Below are 24,242 nucleotides of genomic sequence, written 5' to 3'. Positions count from 1 at the left end.
CTGAATGACCTCATAGGTCCCAGCGCTTGGTCTTTGGCCTAAATTCTATATTCTATATTCTATTCTCTTCAGTGGCTAATTACAAAGTATGCCATCTTTCCCAGTGATAATGTAACATCACTGTCTTGACTTCAAGTAATCCAATTTAATTAACTTTTGGAGGCATAAAAAGTTCATGGCCACATGATAAATAAAAGTACTCTATACTGATTGCAAAAGTCACCAGTAGAAATGATAAATACCATACAATTTTAAAGTGTATAATTTTGATTTTGACAGCTGACGCATTAAATATACACGTTTCCAGTGGTGAATTCCATGAATGGTGTTTGATACTGATCAGTACTCCAATAAAGCAGAAAATGTTGGTTTAGTGTCCAATATGAAATTACCATTTCAGAAATTTCCAGTTCGACCTTGAAAATGCTCTCGTAAAGGTCGCACTTTGGCCTTTTGAGTTTTCTGTAATAGAAAACTATTGTGCCGGCTTTGTCTGTCCGTCCGGAATTTATTCTGTCCGGACTTTATTCTTTTCGAACTTTTTTCTGTCCGCACTTATTCTTTCCGCCATCAGATCTTAAAAGCTACTGAGGCTAGAGGGCTGCAAATTGGTATGTTGATCATCCACCCTGCAATCATCAAACATACCAAATCGCAGCCCTCTAGCCTCAGTAGTTTTTATTTTATTTAAGGTTAAAGTTAGTCATAATCCTGCTTCTGGCAACGATGATGTTGGTTAGGCCACCACCGAGCCGTGGTTAAAGTTTCATGGGCCGCGGCTCATACAGCATTATACCGAGGCCACCTAAGGATAGATCTATTTGCGGTGGCCTTGATTAGATACTGTAGCCGCTGTACAGAAAACTCGATTGCGCCGAAGAAACTTCGACGCATTTTTTACTTGTTTCATATTGTCAGTAAGATTTTAATCCAAGAAATTTTTTAATCATAGTGTTCTCCCCGTATTTGCATGATACTGTCAGACCCAGTCATAATATTTGTATGTTTATTTGAGAAATTCCAACAAGTGGTTTGGCATGTTTGGTTGAACATTTTAAAGTAGGATGCAATTTTTTTTGTTTACATGAGTTTTTTTTTTTTAGTTTTTTTTGAGGTTTACAAAACACTAATCAGGAAAACTATTTCACCATATTTACTTAGGAATTTTATTTTAGCCTTGCTACTCATATTTTTATTAGGTTTTTTTATGTTTTAGTTCTTATGACAATGATAAATTAAAAAATTTTATTTTTTAGTTACATGAGTTTTTTTTTTTTTTTAGTTTTTTGAGTTTTACAAAACACTAATCAGGAAAACCATTTCAGTATATTTGCATAGGAATTTTATTTTAGCCTTGCTACTCAAATTTTTATAAGGCCGTGTTATGTTTTAGTTCTTATGAAAATGATAGATTAAAAATTTTATTTTCTGGTACCTTTCCTGATGATCTGAAATATCTCACCTGTTCCTAATGTTATTTATTAACATTAATCAGTATGGTCTGATTAACGGGCCCCTAAAATGTGACTTTTTTCAGTGGATGAAAATCCGTACCAAATAGTATTTGAAATTTGTATCTCCTACAGATGTTTCATATTTATATACATAAATCACTTCGTTCTGATAATTGGGTCTTTATTTACTTTTTTCAGTGGATGGTAATACGTACAAAACAGTAATTGGAATTTCTACTTTTGCCATTTGATTATGCCCCTTATTTTTTTTTTTATTATTTTATTTAATTCTATAGATGAAACCTATTCATATGAAAGAAGATCACGGGGCCATTGACTCGAAATTCAAGCTTCCAAAGAATATGTTGGTTTCAACCTCCCACCACAGACCCCACACCGCAGCAGTAACTGATCATGATACAGAGCCAGTGATTTTTCATCGCCCTGGGGTAGGCGCGAACTCATGGCATCTGAGTGGCATACCAAGACACAAACCACTATACCAGCGACCATTATAAGAGTTCATGTTTAAAATGCTATCATGAAAAAAAGGTCTGTTTTATTGGTGACTTTCTGTACTTACTGAGAACTGATCAAGACACAGAGCCAGTGATTTTTCATCGCCCTGGGGTAGGCGCGAACTCATGGCATCTGAGTGGCATACCAAGATACAAACCACTATACCAGCGACCATTATAAGAGTTCTTGTGTAAAATCCTATCATAAAAAAGGTTTGTTTTATTGGTGACTTTCTGTACTTATTGAGAACTGATCAAGACACAGAGCCAGTGATTTTTCATCGCCCTGGGGTAGGCGCGAACTCATGGCATCTGAGTGGCATACCAAGATACTAACCACTACACCAGCGACCATTATAAGAGTTCTTGTGTAAAATCCTATCATAAAAAAATTGTGTTTTATTGGTGACTTTCTGTACTTACTTATTGAGATGGATGCGTTGAACTCTGTCTTTGGCGTGGGAGTGGTGGTGGTAGTTGTCGTAGAGGTAGCATGGTGGTAGTTTGGTGGTGGCGGCGGGACACTGTCGCAACATTCCCTGTCAGGTAGCTCGCTGCCCTGGGCGCCTCCCGCCAGCAGGAGGCACAGTAGCGTCAGCAGGAACCAACTCTGACTCGAGGAACTACTACTAAAATGAGTGCTACTGGTACATTGACGTCCCCCTCCTCCCCCTCCAGCCGCAGGAGGTTTCTTTTCTTCGGAGGGCTCCTCCTTCTCCTTCTCCTTCTCCTCCTTCTTTTCTTCCTCTTCCCTCCTCTCCTTCCTCGTCCCCGGCGGGAGGAGGACCTTGGTAGTGGTGATGATGATGATGGCGATGAACAAGTGAAGTTTCCGAAACAGAGGTGAGAGGAGGGGGACTAGAGCTCTCACCTGAGGAGGAGGTGGCGAAGGAGGAGGTGATGGAGGAGGAGGAGGAGGAGGAGGAGGGTGAGTGGGGGTTAGTGGCGGGAGCTGAGGAGGGGGAGGAAATGGCGAAATAAAACGATGGTGGCGAGTTTGAGCGGATCACTGAGTCTCCCTCAGCAGGAGGAGGAGGAGGAGGAGGTGGAGGAGGAGGTGAGCAAGGAGCTGGAGTAGACGAAGGAGGAGGAGACATGATTTGAACTATATTACAGCCCTGTATAAAGTACGTGATGTGATGAACCCCCTGGCACCTCTTCTTCTTCTTCCTGTGAACACTTAGAGACTTGACTGTGGCGTCGCAGGGCGGGGGAGGAGGAGGAGAAGGAGGTATCGGCGGCGGCGGCAGTGTCGTTGCCTCGCAGCCTGCAGCAGCAGCCGCAGTAGCAGCAGCCGTAGGATGGGTCTGCGGCGGCGCCCCTAGCCTCAAGCCGTAGCGGTAACTGAGCGTCAGGTAGCGTCTGCTACGAGTTTCATACAAAAGGAGCGTGGCGGTATTGTTGTGTGGAGACGTGACTGGCGGTGAGGGCCTGCCCCTGTGTTTCTCTGAACAGACCTGAGGTGGTTGGTTCTCATGAGGGGCCGCGGGCAAGGGCGGGGCAGGGGTAGGAGGAGGAGGAGGAGGAGGGGGAGGAAGGGGAGGAGGAGGAGAAGTCGTCGCTTCGGGGGGATGAGGACTGATCCCCCACGCCCACGCCGGGTACATATTAAGACGCAGCTTCGTTTCCTTCGCCGCCCGCGCTATGTCGTCCAGCGCGGCGCCGCCCCGCCACCTCCGTTATCTCCTGAAGGATCCCTTGATGGCTGTTGTCTTCTTCTTCTTCTTCTTCTTCTTCTTCTTCTGATCAGCACGGCCTCTGGGGTGGGCTTGTCATCATTACCACCACCGGCATTTACCGAGAACCTCTCTCTCTCTCTCTCTCTCTCTTTCTCTTTCTCTTTCTCTCCCTCTTTCTATCTCTCTTTCTCTCTGGGTCTTTGGCCTCTAGTTCACTTTGGCTTTTCTATCTACAAACTGAGGAAGAGACTCTCATCTGAAAAAGGGTCTTCGGACACTGCAGGGGGGGAAATTTTTGACATGATAAAACACTTTTTTTTTTTTTTTTAGGCTTTTCAGATGTTTGAAAAGGCTCTGATCGATTACGTCGACACGTCAGTCAGAGACACATGGTATTTATATTAAATATATATAAAATACAGTTCAATCCCTTAAGAATAAAATGGTGCGCATAATTGGTACAAAAATATCACAGAGAAATTAGCATGTTGTTACAATCATGTTGTGACCATACCCGAACGCTGCCATGGGGGTGATACTTAAATGAATACACTTGTAGAGGTTTTTCGATAGGGAATAATTGCAGGTTGTATTTTCTGAGCTGCGTATGAGGATATTAGATAGCAAGGTTACCTACATTATATCTGTGGAGTTATATATAGATATTTACATGTACAGTTATATGCATATATATTATATGTATATCTGTATATATATAAATATATACATTATATATATTTTATATATATACTTATATATTTATATTATATGTACCGTTATATGTATATACAGTATATTATTTATAAATATATAATTATATATGCAAATATATACAGTATATCTATAAATATATATATATATATGTATATATATATATATATATATATATATAATTATATATATATTATATATACATACCTGTATACATGTATACATTGTAGAAAACAATCATAACATTTATGTACATGCCATAACCCTCAATACTGTCATTTCGAACACGCATGAAAAAAAAAACCCACGTTCATCCAAACCTTTTACTGGTATTCACCAACACCAAACGTAATACCCCCCTTAAACCCGCCCATTACGACTGCAGCGTAATGCATTACAGAAAATGCATTACAACAGAGAAGAACAAATAAACAAGTGAACAGCTCTAATAACACTAATCATCGCAAGCTACGTCCCCTATCAATAGCCGGATAGTCAATTACATCCGGCCATATTTATGCCGTCGCGTTATCCGCAAGTTTATCGGCCTTGTGATGCCCCCCCCGCCCCCGTCTCCTCTGTCTGTAATGACAGTCGTGATGGGGCCAAGACAGGGAATGATGGGAAACGGGCTTGATAGCTTTCTTGCTTCTGAGCGTATGCGTACAATTGGGTCTGTGAATATGTATGTTAAGTAGATGTTTCTGTATGTAATGTACTTTTGTATTTAGGAATGTTTATGTTATGAATATATATTTTTCTTTTTAATGTGCATTTGTATTTATGAATATTTGTTAATTGTGTATTTTATTAAATGTACTGTGTGTGTGTGTATGCGTACATAATTATATGCTGGATGTGTGTGTGTACATAATTATATTTTTTCTTTGGTTCTCTTGGGAATAGTTTTTAGCTTATTTATTTTAAGACTATTTGTCTCTTTGACTGTTCTCAAGTGCCATCCCTAGCTTCCATGTTTAAAATCCATTTCTCTCTCTCTCTCTCTCTCTCTCTCTCTCTCTCTCTCTCTTCTCTCTCTCTCTCTCTCTCTCTGTATATGTTTATATACAAATACATATATATATATATACATACTTATATACGTATATATTATATATATCATATATGTGTATATTTATATGCATATATGTATTACATATTGTGTATATATAAATATTATATATATATATATACATACATACATGTATATATATATATATATATATATATATATATATATATATATATATATATATATATATATATAGATAGATAGATAGATACACACACACACACACAAACTATACTTGATATAAGTACGATGCATTCAATATCTCTTCTTTTGAGTGAATCTTTCTGTTGTCATATTTTCTTTCCGAAGGCTCAGCGTCCCCCCCCGCCGCCCCCACAACGCTTCACTCCTAATTTGTTGATCATCCGCCGAAAGCCTTCAATTATTCAAGCTAACCCTTCAGGTCATTGGGCTCGATTAATCAGACTCTCCCTGTCTTGAGCGATTTCCGTGGTCAGATTATCTCTTGATATTTCCGAGTGTTTGTTTTGTTCATCTATTTCACTTTCTGCTGACTCGTCATAGTATTGATTTGGTTTCTTTCGGCTCTCGAGTTAATCTGGTTTTGGTTTTCTGTAAAAGAACACTGTTGTGCCGGCTTTGAATGTCCGTCCGCACTTTGTTCTGTCCGCACTTTATTCTTTGTGCACTTTTTTTCTATCAGCACTTTTTCTGTCCGCCCTCAGATCTTAAAAACTACAGAGGCTAGAGGGCTGCAAATTGGTGCGTTGTGATCATCCACCCTCCATTCATCAAACGTACCAAATTACAGCCCTCAAGCCACAGTGGTTTTTATTTTACTTAAGATTAAAGTTAGTCATGACCGTGCGTCTGGCACCGCTATAGATGGCAAGTACACAGGCCACCACCGGGTTGTGGCTGAAAGTTTCATAGGCCGCGGCTGAGAGTTTCATGGGCCATGGCTGAGAGTTTTATACAGCATTATACGCTGTACAGAAAGCTCGATTGCGCCGAAGAAACTTCGGCGAATTTTTTACTTATTTTTTTTGTGAAGATTTTTTTTTTTTTTTTTAGTGAAGAATTTAGTAAGGTATTCTTCCGTCTGAAGTACAAAGACTTTAAATTAGTATATCCCTCTTGTTCGGAATATTCTCGTATATTGGAAGCGCGGTTTTTTTGTTTTCCCTCTCGACAGGATTAATTAAGGCAATTTGGTTCATCATTGACCCTACATAACCTTAACTCTTTCTGGAGTCGTCTATCTTTTGAAAGCGACGTTGCCACGTAATCTTTCTGCTCTGCGCATTTTGGCCCGTGTTCTAGACAGAAAAGGACCCTCCTCCTCCTCCTCCTCCTCCTCCTCCTCCTCCTCCTCCTCCTCCTCCTCCTCCTCCTCCTCCTCCTCCTCCTCCTTTCTGCTCTGCGTATTTTGGCCTGCATTGTTCTTCTAGATAGAAAAGGACCTCCTCCGCTCCTCCTCCTCCTCCTCCTCCTCCAAGATCGCCCAAACACCTGTCAGGTTACCACGTCCCATATTTACTCTGCAGAAATCAGCAGTGCGTGCATTGCTCGGTTCCATTGCTGTTCCTCATCCTCCGTTGGGCAAACAACTGGAAATCTCTTCCCTGCTTTGTTTTCCCCTGACGTCTGCGTTCTCGCCTTGGAGGTTAAGCCAGATTTTTCAGTTATTTTTTTTTATTTTATTTTATTTTTTTTTTTTATTGAGGAATGTGTAGTCCTCGACCTTCCATTAATGCTCTCTCTCTCTCTCTCTCTCGCATTTTGCTGATACAGAGTCCTCCTCCTCCTCCTCCTCCTCCTCCTCCTCCTCCTCCTTCTGTATATCATAAGGTCAGGGTATTGATCCTTTACCCTCACGGCTATATATAAGGAGGAAGGACATATTAGATCGCCTTTGTGTCAATCTCTTTTTTTTTTTTTTTACCTCATTTTTGTATGTTCGTACGTCGGTTAATTGCGGGTCTCGTGTCTTGTGTGGTTTGAGGCTGTTTATTATTGTTTTGGTTTGTGATTTTTCTTTTTTTTTTTGTTTGGATTTTTCTCTGTCTTGTTCGTATTGTAGACTTTATACATGTATATATATATATATATTTATTTATTTATATTATATAAATATATATGTATTATGTATGTATATATATATATATATATATATATATATGTATATATGCATTTCTTATCACATCACCGTGACATTTCTTACATTCACAAACACTAACATACAAATGTCGTTTAATATCGAATTCGCATTACCTCGGAAACAGCACCGGAAGGGATTTACATCTGAGAAGTGGCTCGTCACCTTGCGGATTCGAACCAACGACAGCAACTACCTACGACATCAGTGACGGGTGATCTACCACCCGGTTGTCAAGAAATCCGGATGGTATTACAACAGTTTCGTCGGGTTTTGAATTGGTTATCTTATTATCATTACCAGGAAGCTTGAACATCTATGAGCGTTATTTATCAATAACTTATACAGGTTTTCCGTGAGGAGTCAGAAGATTCCAGAATGTTCGCGTCCTTCTGGCCTGCCCTTGTGACCACATTGCTAGTGGCATTGTGCTTCTATGAGAAACGTGTAATTTAGAAACTGTTTATGCGTTTGCACGCGTGTCCTAACGCCGTTTGTAACGCTAATATAGACGGAGGACATTTGATTATGTTCGTGTCTTGATAGAATTTTCAGTAATTCTTCAGGCACATTCATTGATTGAATTCTATTTAGAGATTCGCGTTGCATTTTCTTCAGTTTATAGCGTTCATTGTGCAAATGTGGCTTTTCATAAAATAGTGAAATCCACATCAGGGTTTTCCTTGTTATAATACCTAAATTCTAAAGGCTTTTGCAGTTCATTTCATGACATCGTAACATTGTGTTGCTATTTTCGAATTTGTCTTAGTATATGTGTTACTCAGATATGGATTTATTTTATTCAGAGAGTGTAGAATAAAACCAGTCAAGAAGCGGAGTTGGGGCGGTAAAATCAAATCCTGACTGAGACAGCCAGCTGTCATTTTCATAATTAGTCGTCTTTACGCCTCGGAGTGAAATTATTACCAAAAATTAACAATATTCCTCAGGTATGGGGACTCTCTCTCTCTCTCTCTCTCTCTCTCTCTCTCTCTCTCTCTCTCTCTCTCTCTCTCTCTCTCTCTCTCTCACACACAGAACGAGCATAAATCAGGTGGTGTCACGGTAGATCGATGCTAAATTCAAAAGCATTAACCGCAGAACGTTTCCCCTAAAAAAGTTGCAAAATAATATTTGAACTAGAAGAAATTTGCGTCATTCCATGACGATTTACGCCGCAGAAACAATGGCGTGTCATGGTGAATAACAATAATTTCCCAGCACGCAAAGATCGCTTCGAAATATACGCACCATACCCAACTGATTAACGCGTCAGTTCGCGTATTACTGTAAAAATTTACATTTCATCCGCGGAATATGTAGAGTTTAAAACTTTCCACGGAAAGGATTCACCGTGACATTTCCTATTCCGTGAATTATTGTCATTGGATAACATAAACGCATTTAGAATTTTTATTATATAAAATATATACTCCGGGCGGAACCAAGTAATCGGTTCAACAGGTTGCGTAACGCAATCGGGCGTTATTGCCGAAAGTCGCACGATTTCGCAGTTCCGCTAATCAGTTCCGAAAATCTCCCGATTGTGTGATTTTGCAATTTGCGGAATCGAGTTTCCGGTTTTTTTTTCTTTTTTGTCTTTCGTCAGTGTCGTTTTGATAATTGCATTGCTTAATATTTTATTTTGGCTCTGCGTAGATAATAATCGGTTTTGTACTGTATTGCGTTGGTTTTATTTTCGTTGTATGATTTCTGTCTATTAGGTAATATATATATATGTATTGTATATATATTATATATATATATATGTGTGTGTATATATATATATATGTATATATATAAATATATATATATATATATATATATATTTATATATATATATGTATGTATATATATATATATATATATTTATATAAATATATATGTATATATATATATATATATATATATATATATATATATATATATATATATATATAAATTCACGCGTAAATGATTTTCCCTTGGGATGTATCTATTTGGTGTGGTCTCTCTCACTTTATCGAGGAGAAACGTGTGAGTGTCTGTTGGTGTCCGCTGGAGAGAGAGAGAGAGAGAGAGAGAGAGAGAGAGAGAGAGAGAGAGAGAGAGAGAGGCACTGAGCCGGTGGCAGAAGTCATCGTCCAGAACGGAAAAAGAAGCATTTTGGGGGGCGCGAGAATTGCAAGGATTGCAACCGTTTATTTCAGTTACGGTTTGTGGAGTTGTTGCACCTCGGTCTTACCTAGCAGCACGAGTTTCTGTCGTCTGTCCTTTTGAATATTTTATTTGATATTCTGCTCTGCTGTTGATTTTGCCACAATCGCTCTGTGCGGATTTTTTTTTTTAAATGCTTCCATGTCTCGCAATGCCGTTCGTTTATCAAGTTTGTTTTGGTTGCAAAACTTTACTTCGCATTTTCTTTCAATATTTTATTGTGTCGGTGGTAATCTCTTACACTTGTTCATCTCTCTCTCTCTCTCTCTCTCTCTCTCTCTCTCTCTCTGTATATATATATATATATATATATATATATATATAAATATATATATATATATATATATATATATATATATATATATATATATATATATATATATATATATATATATATATATATATATATATATATATAATCATGAAACTACAAATGTCTCTTAATATCAAATTCACGCTACCTCAGGAATATCTACGATGGAGAATTATCACCGAAGGGGAATTTATAAGTGATACATGGATTGGTACTGCCGAGGGTTCGTGACCTGGCAGTACCAATCCATTTATCACTTACAAATTCCCTTCGGTGATAATTCTCCATCGGAGATATTCCCAAGGTAGCGTGAATTTGATATTGCTGACATTTGTAGCTCCATGATTGTATATAAATCACGATGTGATAAAAGATTATTTATATATATATATATATATATATATATATATATATATATATATATATATATATTCTGAAAGTTTATTGCTATTAATTTGTTTTTGTTTTTGGGCTTTTGCGATGCGTCTGTCATTTGCTGTGTCTATAATTATATGCTTCAGTATTGCCTGGTTTTATGTCTTTGTTCTGTGCTGATTTTAAGATTTCATAATTTGTAAATGCGTATTTTTTACCCTCTCAATCGGCCGTTTCTCTTATCTGTATTCCTGTTAATAATCATGTACTTATCGTCTTTCCCTTTTTTAGTTTTTGCGTTTTCCATTTTGCTTTGTTGCTGATGTTCACCTTCTTTTAATCTAGTTTTTATACATATATTTTTTTTTAAAGTTTCCATTCTATATGTCAGTCCTGCTGCCTTACTGTACTTCTCTTGCAATTTTTATTCCTTCGTTTTTTTTTTTGGTATTTCTACCTGTTGATGTGTGCTTCCATATTATTTGAATCTACTTTTATTAGATATTTGTATTTTTATTTACAGCTTTGCTTTCTTTTTATTCGTCTTGCTGCCTTGTTTGCCAACAGTCTTCAAGCTTGTAATGTGTTGTTCACTGTTTTGCTTTGTACAGAGGGTAGAATCGATAATGTTTACTTATGTCGTCTTACGGGTATCCGTCTATTAGTTTTAAGTGCCTTTCTCTCTCTCTCTCTCTCTCTCTCTCTCTCTCTCTCTCTCTCTCTCTCTCTCTCAGAGAGTAAATGTATTTGGTATGTCATCAGTAGTAGCGTTATGCTGTTTATTTTTGCCAATTGTGTTCAGTTTTCCAAGGATGTTAGATATATAAAGTGAGTACGTAATTTCATTGCTATATGTTTGTTACTTAGTGCCTTAATACACACACACACACACACACACACACACACACACACACACATATATATATACACCTGTATATATATGTATTTATGTATATATATATATATATATATACACATATATGTGTGTGCAAGCTCTTATGTTTCATGTATACGGTTTTGCTAATACATCGGCCTATACAACCTTAGTTTATTTTTTCTGTTATGCTTATGAATTTATTATGGAGAAGTCCTGTCTATATGGATCCTTGTAGTGGATACTGACAAGTTAACCTGTTCACTATTGAGTTATCTTATTCCTCTACTTCTGGCAGAGAAAGTCCCTTAGGAAGGCATTATTATTCCCTTTGTAACTACAGCACTGATAAATAAGCACATGGCTATGTGGTCATTACTGCCAGAATTAGTAGGGGAAAAAGATAATCTCTGATATAAGTCGTACGTGTAGCGAATGTATTGTTAATGTATTGATGCTATTCACGGTAATTCCTCTGCGTCATTATGTAGTGAATTGAAGGCCTAGGCCATTATGTACTGAATTATAGGCCTAGTGGGTTCGTAGTGTGGCTTATTATTTATAAATGGAATCATACAGTTCTAGTGTTCTCTCTAATGTTTGTTTTTGTGTTATGTTGTACTTTTTATTCGGCTGTGATTTTCATATTTTTTTCATCCAAGTTTGAATGCTATAATATTTTTATTATCATATGTAATTTTAACGCTCTTGAAGATGAATTCAAATTGTACTGCTAAATTGAACAATTTCAAGCGCTGTTCCTGTAATAATAATAATAATAATAATAATAATAATAATAATAATAATAATAATAATGAATTCGAATTGTACTACTAAATTAAACATTTCAAGCGTTGTTCCTATAATAATAATAATAATAATAATAATAATAATAATAATAATAATAATAATAATAATAATAATAATAATAATAATAAACATTGGCCAATTATTGACTAAATATTGATGTGCAGGAAAAGCGAATTATGAGAAGAATTGTAGAAGAATTGAGAAAACTCAGTATAAAATTAATTCGCAAAATGCAGCCATCTTATTCAACAAAATATAATAATAATAATAATAATAATAATAATAATAATAATAATAATAATAATAATAATAATAATAATAATAATAATAATGCTCTTGTGTTTTTAAATGGCAATTATGTCATTTGTCAAGACCAATATTATAACAATTTTGTTTCACCGTTGTTTACCCGTTGCATAGAAATCAATAACGAAAATATGCGGTAATATAGCGACGACAATCGTTACATCATATCTGATAGCCATTATAGTGAAAATAACGATGGCATTAGAGTTAATGACTGTAATCGCTAGAGTTTACGAAAATATTGACGATTCAAAATAAATTGCGTCACAGGCAAAGCCATTATCGACAAGAATCTTTCGACACAAAGTGCCATTGGCACAAGTAAAATGGCATTGGCATAAGTAGAATGGCATTGGCATAGATAAAATGCCATTGGCATTGGTAAAATGCCATTTGCCATAAGTAAAATGCCGTTGCCATAAGTAAAATACCATTGGCATCAATAAAATGCCACTGGCATAAGTAAAATGCCTTTGGCATAAGTAAAATGCCATTGGCATAAGTAAAATACTGTTGGCATAAGCAAAATGCCATTGGCATAAGTAAAATGCCATTGGCATAAGTAAAATACCGTTGGCATGAATAAAATACCATTGGCATAGGTAAAATACCATTGCCATAAGTAAAATGCCATTGGCATAAGTAAAATGCCATTGGCATAAGTGAAATACCATTGCCATAAGCAAAATACCATTGCCATAAGCAAAATGCCATTGGCACAAGTGCCACCTGTGAAACGCCAATAAGGAGGGGCACGGCGTACTTATGCCCTCCCCTCAGGTGACGTCACAAGGAAGGCCCTCCATCCCCCTGCCAATCCTCCCTCCTCCCTCACCCCCTCCCCTCCCCTCCCCCTCCATTATTGATCACTCCTTCCGGCGAGAAAGGTGAAAGAAGGGAAGGAAGTGCCACCACTACCGGCATTAACTATGGTCTAGAATCCCATTAATCACCGTGACCGGGTTTGTTTAGTCGGTTGCTTGGTTCCTCGGAAGGAAAGAAGAAGAAGAAGAAGAAGAAGAAGAAGAAGAAGAAGAAGAAACAGGGAGGAGGAAGGAGCCAATTGGGTTTTGGGCTGGTTGGAAAGGTGTAGTAAAGAAGAAGAAGAAGAAGAAGAAGAAGAAGAAGAAGAAGAAGAAGAAGAAGAAGTAGGGAGGAGCAAGGAGCCAATTGGGTTTTGGGCTGGTTGGAAAGGTGTAGTAAAGAAGAAGAAGAAGAAGAAGAAGAAGAAGAAGAAGAAGAAGAAGAAGAAGAAGTTGGGAGGAGCAAGGAGCCAATTGGGTTTTGGGCTGGTTGGAAAGGTGTAGTAAAGAAGAAGAAGAAGAAGAAGAAGAAGAAGAAGAAGAAGAAGAAGTTGGGAGGAGCAAGGAGCCAATTGGGTTTTGGGCTGGTTGGAAAGGTGTAGTAAAGAAGAAGAAGAAGAAGAAGAAGAAGAAGAAGAAGAAGAAGAAGAAGTAGGGAGGAGCAAGGAGCCAATTGGGTTTTGGGCTGGTTGGAAAGGTGTAGTAAAGAAGAAGAAGAAGAAGAAGAAGAAGAAGAAGAAGAAGAAGAAGAAGTAGGGAGGAGCAAGGAGCCAATTGGGTTTTGGGCTGGTTGGAAAGGTGTAGTAAAAGAAGAAGAAGAAGAAGAAGAAGAAGAAGAAGAAGAAGAAGAAGAAGAAGTAAGGGAGGAGCAAGGAGCCAATTGGGTTTTGGGCTGGTTGGAAAGGTGTAGTAAAGAAGAAGAAGAAGAAGAAGAAGAAGAAGAAGAAGAAGAAGAAGAAGAAGTTGGGAGGAGCAAGGAGCCAATTGGGTTTTGGGCTGGTTGGAAAGGTGTAGTAAAGAAGAAGAAGAAGAAGAAGAAGAAGAAGAAGAAGAAGAAGAAGAAGAAGAAGTTGGGAGGAGCAAGGAGCCAATTGGGTTTTGGGCTGGTTGGAAAGGTGTAGTAAAGAAGAAGAAGAAGAAGAAGAAGAAGAAGAAGAAGAAGAAGAAGAAGAAGTTGGGAGGAGCAAGGAGCCAATTGGGTTTTGGGCTGGTTGGAAAGGTGTAGTAAAGAAGAAGAAGAAGAAGAAGAAGAAGAAGAAGAAGAAGAAGAAGAAGAAGTTGGGAGGAGCAAGGAGCCAATTGGGTTTTGGGCTGGTTGGAAAGGTGTAGTAAAGAAGAAGAAGAAGAAGAAGAAGAAGAAGAAGAAGAAGAAGAAGAAGTAGGGAGGAGCAAGGAGCCAATTGGGTTTTTGGGCTGGTTGGAAAGGTGTAGTAAAGAAGAAGAAGAAGAAGAAGAAGAAGAAGAAGAAGAAGAAGAAGAAGTAGGGAGGAGCAAGGAGCCAATTGGGTTTTGGGCTGGTTGGAAAGGTGTAGTAAAAAGAAGAAGAAGAAGAAGAAGAAGAAGAAGAAGAAGAAGAAGAAGTTGGGAGGAGCAAGGAGCCAATTGGGTTTTGGGCTGGTTGGAAAAGGTGTAGTAAAGAAGAAGAAGAAGAAGAAGAAGAAGAAGAAGAAGAAGAAGAAGAAGAAGAAGAAGTTGGGAGGAGCAAGGAGCCAATTGGGTTTTGGGCTGGTTGGAAAGGTGTAGTAAAGAAGAAGAAGAAGAAGAAGAAGAAGAAGAAGAAGAAGAAGAAGAAGTAGGGAGGAGCAAGGAGCCAATTGGGTTTGGGCTGGTTGGAAAGGTGTAGTAAAGAAGAAGAAGAAGAAGAAGAAGAAGAAGAAGAAGAAGAAGAAGAAGAAGTTGGGAGGAGCAAGGAGCCAATTGGGTTTTGGGCTGGTTGGAAAGGTGTAGTAAAGAAGAAGAAGAAGAAGAAGAAGAAGAAGAAGAAGAAGAAGAAGAAGAAGAAGTTGGGAGGAGCAAGGAGCCAATTGGGTTTTGGGCTGGTTGGAAAGGTGTAGTAAAGAAGAAGAAGAAGAAGAAGAAGAAGAAGAAGAAGAAGAAGAAGAAGAAGTTGGGAGGAGCAAGGAGCCAATTGGGTTTTGGGCTGGTTGGAAAGGTGTAGTAAAGAAGAAGAAGAAGAAGAAGAAGAAGAAGAAGAAGAAGAAGAAGAAGTAGGGAGGAGCAAGGAGCCAATTGGGTTTTGGGCTGGTTGGAAAGGTGTAGTAAAGAAGAAGAAGAAGAAGAAGAAGAAGAAGAAGAAGAAGAAGAAGAAGTAGGGAGGAGCAAGGAGCCAATTGGGTTTTGGGCTGGTTGGAAAGGTGTAGTAAAGAAGAAGAAGAAGAAGAAGAAGAAGAAGAAGAAGAAGAAGAAGAAGTAGGGAGGAGCAAGGAGCCAATTGGGTTTTGGGCTGGTTGGAAAGGTGTAGTAAAAAGAAGAAGAAGAAGAAGAAGAAGAAGAAGAAGAAGAAGAAGAAGAAGAAGAAGTTGGGAGGAGCAAGGAGCCAATTGGGTTTTGGGCTGGTTGGAAAGGTGTAGTAAGAAGAAGAAGAAGAAGAAGAAGAAGAAGAAGAAGAAGAAGAAGAAGAAGAAGAAGTTGGGAGGAGCAAGGAGCCAATTGGGTTTTGGGCTGGTTGGAAAGGTGTAGTAAAGAAGAAGAAGAAGAAGAAGAAGAAGAAGAAGAAGAAGAAGAAGAAGAAGAAGTTGGGAGGAGCAAGGAGCCAATTGGGTTTTGGGCTGGTTGGAAAGGTAGTAGTAAAGAAGAAGAAGAAGAAGAAGAAGAAGAAGAAGAAGAAGAAGAAGAAGTTGGGAGGAGCAAGGAGCCAATTGGGTTTTGGGCTGGTTGGAAAGGTGTAGTAAAGAAGAAGAAGAAGAAAGAAGAAGAAGAAGAAGAAGAAGAAGAAGAAGAAGTTGGGAGGAGCAAGGAGCCAATTGGGTTTTGGGCTGGTTGGAAAGGTGTAGTAAAGAAGAAGAAGAAGAAGAAGAAGAAGAAGAAGAAGAAGAAGAAGAAGTTGGGAGGAGCAAGGAGCCAATTGGGTTTTGGGCTGGTTGGAAAGGTGTAGTAAAGAAGAAGAAGAAGTAAAAGGAGTAGAAGAAGAAGTAGGGAGGAAGGAACCAACTGGGTTTTGGCGTGGTTGGAAAGGTGTAGTAAAGAAGAAGAAGAAGAAGAAGAAGAAGAAGAAGAAGAAGAAGAAGAAGAAGAAGAAGGGAGGAAGGAACCAGTTGGGTTTTGGGGTGGCTGGAAAGGTGTAGTGAAGAAGAAGAAGAAGTAAAAGGAGTAGAAGAAGAAATAGGGAGGAGGAAGGAACCAATTGAGTTTTGGGGTGGCTGGAAAGGTGTAGCGGAGGAACATGTAGTATAGTACGCCTGTGGGGGGTGTAGGTGTGTCCTGTCTATGTGTATGTGTGTGTATTTTTGCAAGTGTATGTGGGGTGGGGCTATTTGGGGGCTGGTGTTATTGTTACCTTATGTCCCAGTGATGGGCGAGTCTCTCTCTCTCTCTCTCTCTCTCTCTCTCGTTTAGGGATATTGGAGAGAGAGAGAGGTGGGGTTTGATGGATGGATAATAGAAGGGAGGGAGGTGAGGGAGGAGTGGGGGGAAGGAGTTTTGAGGACAAGGATGGGATGGTTTTTTTTTTTTTTTTTTGTCTCCTTGGGTTTTGTTATTAAAGCTTTATCGGCGGTGAGCTGTTGCGTGGTTGCCGCGCATTGTGCTCCGAAGCAATTTTCCTTTCGCGGTTGTTATTGAACTTTGTTTCTCAATGTGTTTTTGGGGAGAGAGAGAGAGAGAGAGAGAGAGAGAGAGAGAGAGAGAGAGAGAGAGAGAGAGAGAGAGAGAGAGAAATTATGGCTGTCCCCTTAACCTAATTATGCCTTGTACAATTATGCTGATAATAACTTTTGTGGCATCTCGGAAATGGGTTGAGAGAGAGAGAGAGAGAGAGAGAGAGAGAGAGAGAGAGAGAGGAGAGGAGGGGGTCTTTATAAATTTTAACTGTAACCTTAAACGAGTTATGCCTTGTACGATTATGCTAACATTAACTCGTTTGATTTCTTGAAAGTGATCCCTTTTAGAGAGAGAGAGAGAGAGATTAAAAATTCAATTGTCCTTGTAACCCACTTATGTCTTGTACAATTATGCTAAAATTAAGTGATCTCAGAGAGAGAGAGAGAGAGAGAGAGAGAGAGAGAGAGAGAGAGAGGATTTTAAATTTAATTATCTCTGTAATCTACCAATGTCTTGTACAGTTATGCTAAAATTCAGTGATCTCAGAGAGAGAGAGAGAGAATTGTAAATTTAATTATCTCCCTAAACTACTAATGTCTTCTACGATTATGCTAAAATTAACTGATCTCACAGAGAGAGAGAGAGAGAGAGAGAGAGAGAGAGAGAGAGAGAGAGAGAGAGAGAGAGAGAGAGAGGGAGATGTGTGTGGGGTAGTGGGTCAGATGAAAAGCGTAGCTTTGGTGGTGGTGTTAGATTTCAGCAACAAGTGAATCTAGTATAAATAATAAAACAGGTTGGATCGATGTTGCTTTATGGCTCTACATTGAAAGGCTCAGAGAGAGAGAGAGAGAGAGAGAGAGAGAGAGAGAGAGAGAGAGAGAGAGAGAGAGAGAGAGAGAGAGAGAGAGAGAGGAGGGTGACATTACTTTTCTGTGGTAGATTTTGTGAAACAGATTCTTCATTCCTTTTTATGCAATGTGATAGGTGCTCGAAAAAACATTCAGTCGTGGAGTTATTTGCATGAGTATGCGAAAGAAAATCATGTATATATATACATATATATATATATATATATATATATATATATATATATATATATATATATATATATATATATATATATATATATATATATGATGTATAAATTTAATATTGAGTAATAACTAATAGTAATAAGTATAGTATTTCACTGGGTGTTTAATGAGACAATACCCGCTTCGTTGAGGTATAAAAATCCTTCTTTCTTCATCTATTTATTTAACTACTCATTTATGTTGTTTTTGTCTAGACTACCAAAGCCTTAATAAAATCAAAGGCCCCGTAGGGGGTATAGTGACGTCAGTGCACCTCATGCGGTGCACTGTAGACATTTACTTAATGGCCTTTGCAGCGTCCCTTCGGCCCCTAGCTGCAACCTCTTTCGTTCCTTTCACTGTACCTCCGTTCATATTCTCTTTCTTCCATCCGACTTTCCACTTTCTCCAACAATTGTTTCATAGTGCAACCGTGAGGTTTTCCTCCTGTTAAACCTTTCAACCCTCCTTTACTCTCTATTTCCGTCTCAGCACCGAATGACCTCATAGGTCCCAACGCTTGGTCTTTGGCCCAAATCCTATATTCTATTTTATTCTATTCAAAAACCCTGAGGAATCATTTGGAAAGTTGACTCTCAATTCCCCCCGGAATGAGAGATGATTTTATTCGAGCGCAAGGGGAAATGAATTTTACCTTTTTTAAAATTTTTTTTCATTACTCTGTTGACTGAAGAGAGAGAAAAAAATATCACAGATTAACCTCGTTTTAAATTTTTTTTCTCTTTCGCGGCGAAAGGAAAATTAGATGCTGATAAACATAACATTACTCTTAATTAAATCCTATATCGCTCCTAAATGAGGCTACCTGTTGCGTTGAAACTTTTTATTTTTTTTTTTGCGGTTGGCATGATTTTTTTTCTCGCTTTTTATTGCTGGTGATTCTAATTCCGGGTTTTCAGAATTGCCAGGAACATTACTTTTTTTTTTTTTTTTTGGTGACGATACCTGATTTGTCAAGTTCATGGAAATTCGAGGTTGATGTCAGAATGCTTGTACTTTATTTTATTATTATTATTATTATTATTATTATTATTATTATTATTATTATTATTATTATTATTATTATTATTAAATATATGTACATTATATGTACATATATTTAAAGTTGAAACTGTACAGGTAGCTTTCGGGAATCTGTACAGTTTTATTATCTCAAAAAATATGTACATGTACATAACTGTGGATTTGTTTCTCCATTTGAAGACTCATGCTGCTATGAGTATTTTTTTAATTATTATTATTATTATTATTATTATTATTATTATTATTATTATTATTATTATTATTATTATAGTGAAAGTAACAAGGGCAAAGATCGAAATTATCAGGTCAAGGTAATGATAATTATAATGTAATATAATGTAAAGTTAATAATAACTGTATTTTGATGAGGAAGTTGGATGAAATTAACTCATTAACCCATTTAAAAGTTTGTGAGTGACATTTGAGATGAGTGAAGTTTGATCTCTCAGAAGTTTGTCAAGCCATTTATCTTTTTTTTTTTTAATTGTTCTGGTGTTGCTCAAAAGTATATTTTAATTGGCATTATTGTGCTGATATTTTCGTCTAATTTAAAAAAGCCTTGTTATCATTATTGAATTGAATATAGAATTTAGGCCACAGGCCAAGCACTGGGACTTACGAGGACATTCAGTCCTGAAACGGAAATTGACAGTAAAAGGTTTGAAAGGTGTAACAGGAGGAAAACCTCAAAGCAGTTGCAATATGAATCAGGAGAGGGTTGAGGAAAGTAAGAGGAAAAAAGAGAATATGAAAGGAGGTACAGTAAAAGGAACGAAAGGGGTTGCAGCTAGGGGCCGACAGCGATATCCCCCCCCCCCTTACGACCAGTTATCATTATCGACGTGACATTATTGCCAGTTATATGATATTAAGGACCCTTTCTTTGCCTTACTGAAGAACGAGAGAGAGAGAGAGAGAGAGAGAGAGAGAGAGAGAGAGAGAGAGAGAGAGAGAGTAAGTATATCTTTCCGTCGACATGTTTCACTCTGAAAAATTGAGTCGGACAAGCCTCGTGCCAGGTGTCAGGGATATAAGTTATAAGGTTATGAGGTCTGTGTGATATCGGGCAAGACTTCGTTGGAGCCTTCTGAAAATGCAAAGAGTAATGGCCAAGTAATGCCGAGTCTGAGGTGCTACACGGAACGGTGTTTTTCCAGTTCTTGGGCAGTTTTGGTTATGGAACGTTCTTGGGAGAGAGATGAAGACTCAGGTTTAATTCACCAGTTTTATTATATTGATATTTTATTTATATAATTTTTGTGGACTGATCCAAACCTGGTTTCTTGGTGATTTGTTAAGTCGCTTTCAGTTTGGTTAAGGAACGTAGTTTTTTTTTTTATATTTTCTGCTTTTTGGCCAGTTTCTGTGTGTGTGTGTGTGTGTGTGTGTTTGTGTTGGCGCGACATTAAATTTCAGAAGTGACCCCTGGTTAAACGTGTATATATATATATATATATATATATATATATATATATATATATATATATATATATATATATATATATTATATATATATATATATTTATATATATATTTATGTAATTATATAAATTTATATAGTAAAACTATTACTGTTAGTCATAATTTTTCTTCGGTGTGAGCTTTCATAATCGGTATTTTTATTCTTCTTTTTTTTAGGTTTGACCTTAGCTCAGTGAAGTGTTGTATCTAGCAGTGACGAAGACCTTACGTCACACGAGAGGTCAATTCGCTGGATCGGTAAGTACAGATTTCTCTTATTATTATTATTATTATTATTATTATTATTATTATTATTATTATTATTATTATTATTATTATTATTATTATTATTTTTTTTTTTTTTTTTTTTATTTCCATGCCGTCAGTGCACCTCATGTGACGCACTGTGGGCATTACTTAAGATTCCTTGCAGCGTCCCTTCGGCCCCTAGCTGCAACGCCTTTCGTTCTTTTACTGTACCTCCTTTCGTATTCTCTTTCTTCCATCTTACTGTCCACTCTCTCCTGACAATTGATTCATAGTGCAACTGCTTTGAGGTTTTCCTCCTGTTACACCTTTCAAACCTTTTACTGTCAATTTCCATCTGTTACACCTTTCGAACCTTTTACTGTCAATTTCCGTTTCAGCGCTGAATAACCTCAGAGGTCCCATTGCGTGGCGTTTGGCCTAAATTCTATATTCAGTTCAGTTCGATCAACATTTTCGCTGAAGCAAATGGCCTTTTCTAACCAGAAAGTATACATTTCCAACCAGAGAAATCTACGTTTAGTTTGAAATTCTTATGAATGTTTTCCGCTCAAGTTTGTTTAACGTGACTTTTAGATCGGTTGGGAAGTTCGTGACAGATAATGTCAGACCTGCGTAGAACAGTAGTTTTCAGACGTGACAATTTTCACTATTTTAATTTTTTTTCGTGTTTTGAGGAAGTTAACTTTTAAACCTTGTTTTAGTTTTCTAAAAAGGAAACTATTGTACCGGCTTTGTCTGTCCGTCCGCACTTTTTCTGTCCGCACTTTTTCTATCCGCCCTCAGGTCTTAAAAACTACAGAGGCTAGAGGGCTGCAAATTGGTATGCTGATTATCCACCCTCCAATCATCAAACATACCAAATTGCAGCCCTCTAGCCTCGGTAGTTTTTATTTAAGATTAAAGTTAGCCATAATCGTGCTTCTGGTAACGATATAGAGTAGGCCACTACGGGCCGTGGTTAAAGTTTCATGAGCCGCGGCTCATACAGCATTATACCGAAACCACCGAAAGATAGATCCATTTTCGGTGGCCTTGATTATACGCTGTAGCGGCTGTACAGAAAACTCGATTGCGCCGAAGAAACTCCGGCGCATTTTTTGCTTGTTATATATCTATCTCGGCTTCTTCTTCCTCAACCTCCTCCCCACCCCCCCCCCGAGACCTTTTCCGTGTATCGTTCCTGTTTGGTCTAGTACAAAACTATTGTTTGAGTTGCCATTGCGGTATTTGTTAACGGATTCTTTGTGTTTGTCTTGGCTTGGCTGTGTTTGTTATGACGCCTGCGGTGTTTGGCAAGAAGCAACACTACCACCAGCCTGAGCCTCAGCCTCAGCCTGAGAGTCTGAGAGCCTGTGAGAGCCTGCATTGGCCCATATTACCGAATAGGTGGAACAGGTGTCGGTGAAATTGTTTTTCTTTTTTTTCTTTTTTTAAGTTGTTTCGCGGTTGAAATTGTTTTTTTTTTTTGCCATGATGTGGCGTTTGAGTATAATTTGTTTGAATAATGTTTAATTGCTTAGTTTTTTCGTGGTTTTTTATGTAACGAAGATCAGAAAGTGAAAGTATATGCATTTTCTTTATTACTTATATACACATACATAATATATATACATATATATATGTATATATATACATATGTATTTTATATAAATTTATTATGTATGTATGTATGTATACTGTATATTGCATTAAGTTAGAATTCGTAGAATTTTTTAGTAATAATTTCTATGGTTCGTGTAAGTTAAATTTTTTTTTTTATGTCACAAGCAATTGTCGTTACACGGACTTAAATTTCTAAAACATACAGTATTTGTTTTTCCGAGCGAACTTACAAAACTTGAACGAAGGAATTAGGATACTATTGTAAATTTCATCCTTTTAGAGTTTTAAGTTTTTACGTATGTTTATGAATATTTTATCAACGGCTATTTTCGTCCGAAGTAAAGCTTTTTAATTTGAAGTTGAAATGCAATACACTGCATTGTTGCAGAATCCCTTCCGAAGAGAGATTCTTACAAGAAATACCTCCTGCTTGACAAAATCCTCCCCATTCAGTGGAAAGTGAAAGTGGTACAGTAAAGTAAATAAATAGATAAAAGCGACCTTGTGATGACACGACCTTCCACGATTAAAAAAATAAACGAACATCTGCTTTGTGCGTGCAGGAAGTTTTAGGCAGTTTGCATGTAGCACGCAATATTGTCTATCTGTCTATCTGTCTGTCTCATACTTCTTAATCCCTTCGTGCGGGATGGGCGATCATGTATGTTTACAGAATTAAAGCTGTTGTTTTCTGAGTGAATTGAAAATATTAATGAAAAACGACTTTTTTTTTGTTCACGTTTCTATATCATCTGTCAGTTGTCAAGGGAAGTATGAGAGCTTTCTGTTTGATCTATTAATGTTAATTTTTCTATAGCCGTACTAGTAAGGGCAAGATAGAAAATGTGTTAAGGTTTATTATAATTATGACAAGAAGAAATGGTCATTGCGTGATTCGCACGAGATCTCGGTTCCGCTGCAATAGAGATGAAACGAATCCTTTCTCGATTCCCGTAACCTTGACTTTGACTCGGTTTGTTGGCTTAGCAAATTATGCCAGGATCGTTCTCTCTCTCTCTCTCTCTCTCTCTCTCTCTCTCTCTCTCTCTCTCTCTCTCTCTCTCTCTCTCTCTCTCTCTCTCTCTGAGAAATATACCTCAGTAGTTGTTAATCTTTCACTCTCTCTCTCTCTTAGTGAGGAATATGCCTCAATTATTTTTAATCTCTCTCTCTCTCTCTCTCTCTCTCTCTCTCTCTCTCTCTCTCTCTCTCTCTCTCTCTCTCGCAATGAGGAATATACAGTACATCAATCATTTTTAATCTCTCTTTTTCTCTCAGTGAGGGATATACCTCAATAATTTTGAATTCTCTCTCTCTCTCTCTCTCTCTCTCTCTCTCTCTCTCTCTCTCTCTCTCTCTCTCTCTCTCTCTCTCTCTCAGGAATATACCTCAGTGATTTTTAATCTATCACTCTCTATCTCTCTCTCAATGAGAATATACCTCAATAATTTTTAACGTCTCTCTCTCTCTCTCTCTCTCTCTCTCTCTCTCTCTCTCTCTCTCTCTCTCTCTCTCCAGGTACCCTGAAAACCTAAAACCCGAGTCTTTGTAACAATTCTCCCAAAAATACCCCGTAAATGCTTTTGACTGAAGAAGGTAATAATTTATTTGTGCCAGCGATTCCTATCACTCATTCATCTCGCATGACAATAACCCCTCCTTCCCTCCCTCCCCCTCTCTCTCTCTCCTACCCCCCCCTCCCCCCCCCTCCCCTCTTGCACATGAACACCCACGTTGTGATAGTAGATCGCCGTCTGGCCGTTTCTCCTTTAAGTGATGTTCTTAATTGATCAGCGCTGCCAG

At 37.9% G+C, this 24,242-nt stretch overlaps 2 protein-coding genes across 2 annotated transcripts in view; one reads left to right on the top strand and one right to left on the bottom strand.

Moving 5' to 3' along the window:
- The window catches only part of LOC136853338 (uncharacterized), a 239,542-nt gene extending 235,963 nt beyond the window's left edge, over positions 1–3,579 (bottom strand). The window contains 2 exon segments of the mRNA XM_067128701.1: positions 2,396–2,979; positions 3,104–3,579. Coding sequence (XP_066984802.1) covers positions 2,396–2,979; positions 3,104–3,579 — 1,060 coding nt within the window.
- Positions 3,580–3,616: 37 nt separating this feature from the next.
- On the top strand, positions 3,617–16,324 carry LOC136853337 (ABC transporter F family member 4-like). The gene is made up of 9 exons (XM_067128700.1): positions 3,617–3,676; positions 6,719–6,819; positions 13,622–13,780; positions 13,928–14,299; positions 14,450–14,608; positions 14,858–15,022; positions 15,172–15,336; positions 15,484–15,639; positions 15,904–16,324. Exons 1-9 carry the CDS (start codon positions 3,617–3,619, stop codon positions 16,322–16,324), a joined length of 1,758 nt encoding a protein of 585 aa, XP_066984801.1.
- The last annotated feature ends 7,918 nt before the right edge of the window (positions 16,325–24,242 follow it).

This window comes from Macrobrachium rosenbergii, chromosome 27 (assembly GCF_040412425.1).
Source record: "Macrobrachium rosenbergii isolate ZJJX-2024 chromosome 27, ASM4041242v1, whole genome shotgun sequence".
Taxonomy (NCBI): domain Eukaryota; kingdom Metazoa; phylum Arthropoda; class Malacostraca; order Decapoda; family Palaemonidae; genus Macrobrachium; species Macrobrachium rosenbergii.
This window is presented reverse-complemented; position numbering and strand designations above follow the sequence as displayed.

Bases quoted from the DNA above. Each gene is read 5' to 3' on its own strand.
- LOC136853337 (XM_067128700.1), top strand. From the start codon at position 3,617: ATGTCGTCCAGCGCGGCGCCGCCCCGCCACCTCCGTTATCTCCTGAAG. The intron at 15,023-15,171 runs GTAGGGAGGAGC...CTGGTTGGAAAG, and splicing joins AAGAAGAAGAAGAAGAAGAA to GTGTAGTAAAGAAGAAGAAG. The intron at 15,337-15,483 runs GTTGGGAGGAGC...CTGGTTGGAAAG, and splicing joins AAGAAGAAGAAGAAGAAGAA to GTGTAGTAAAGAAGAAGAAG.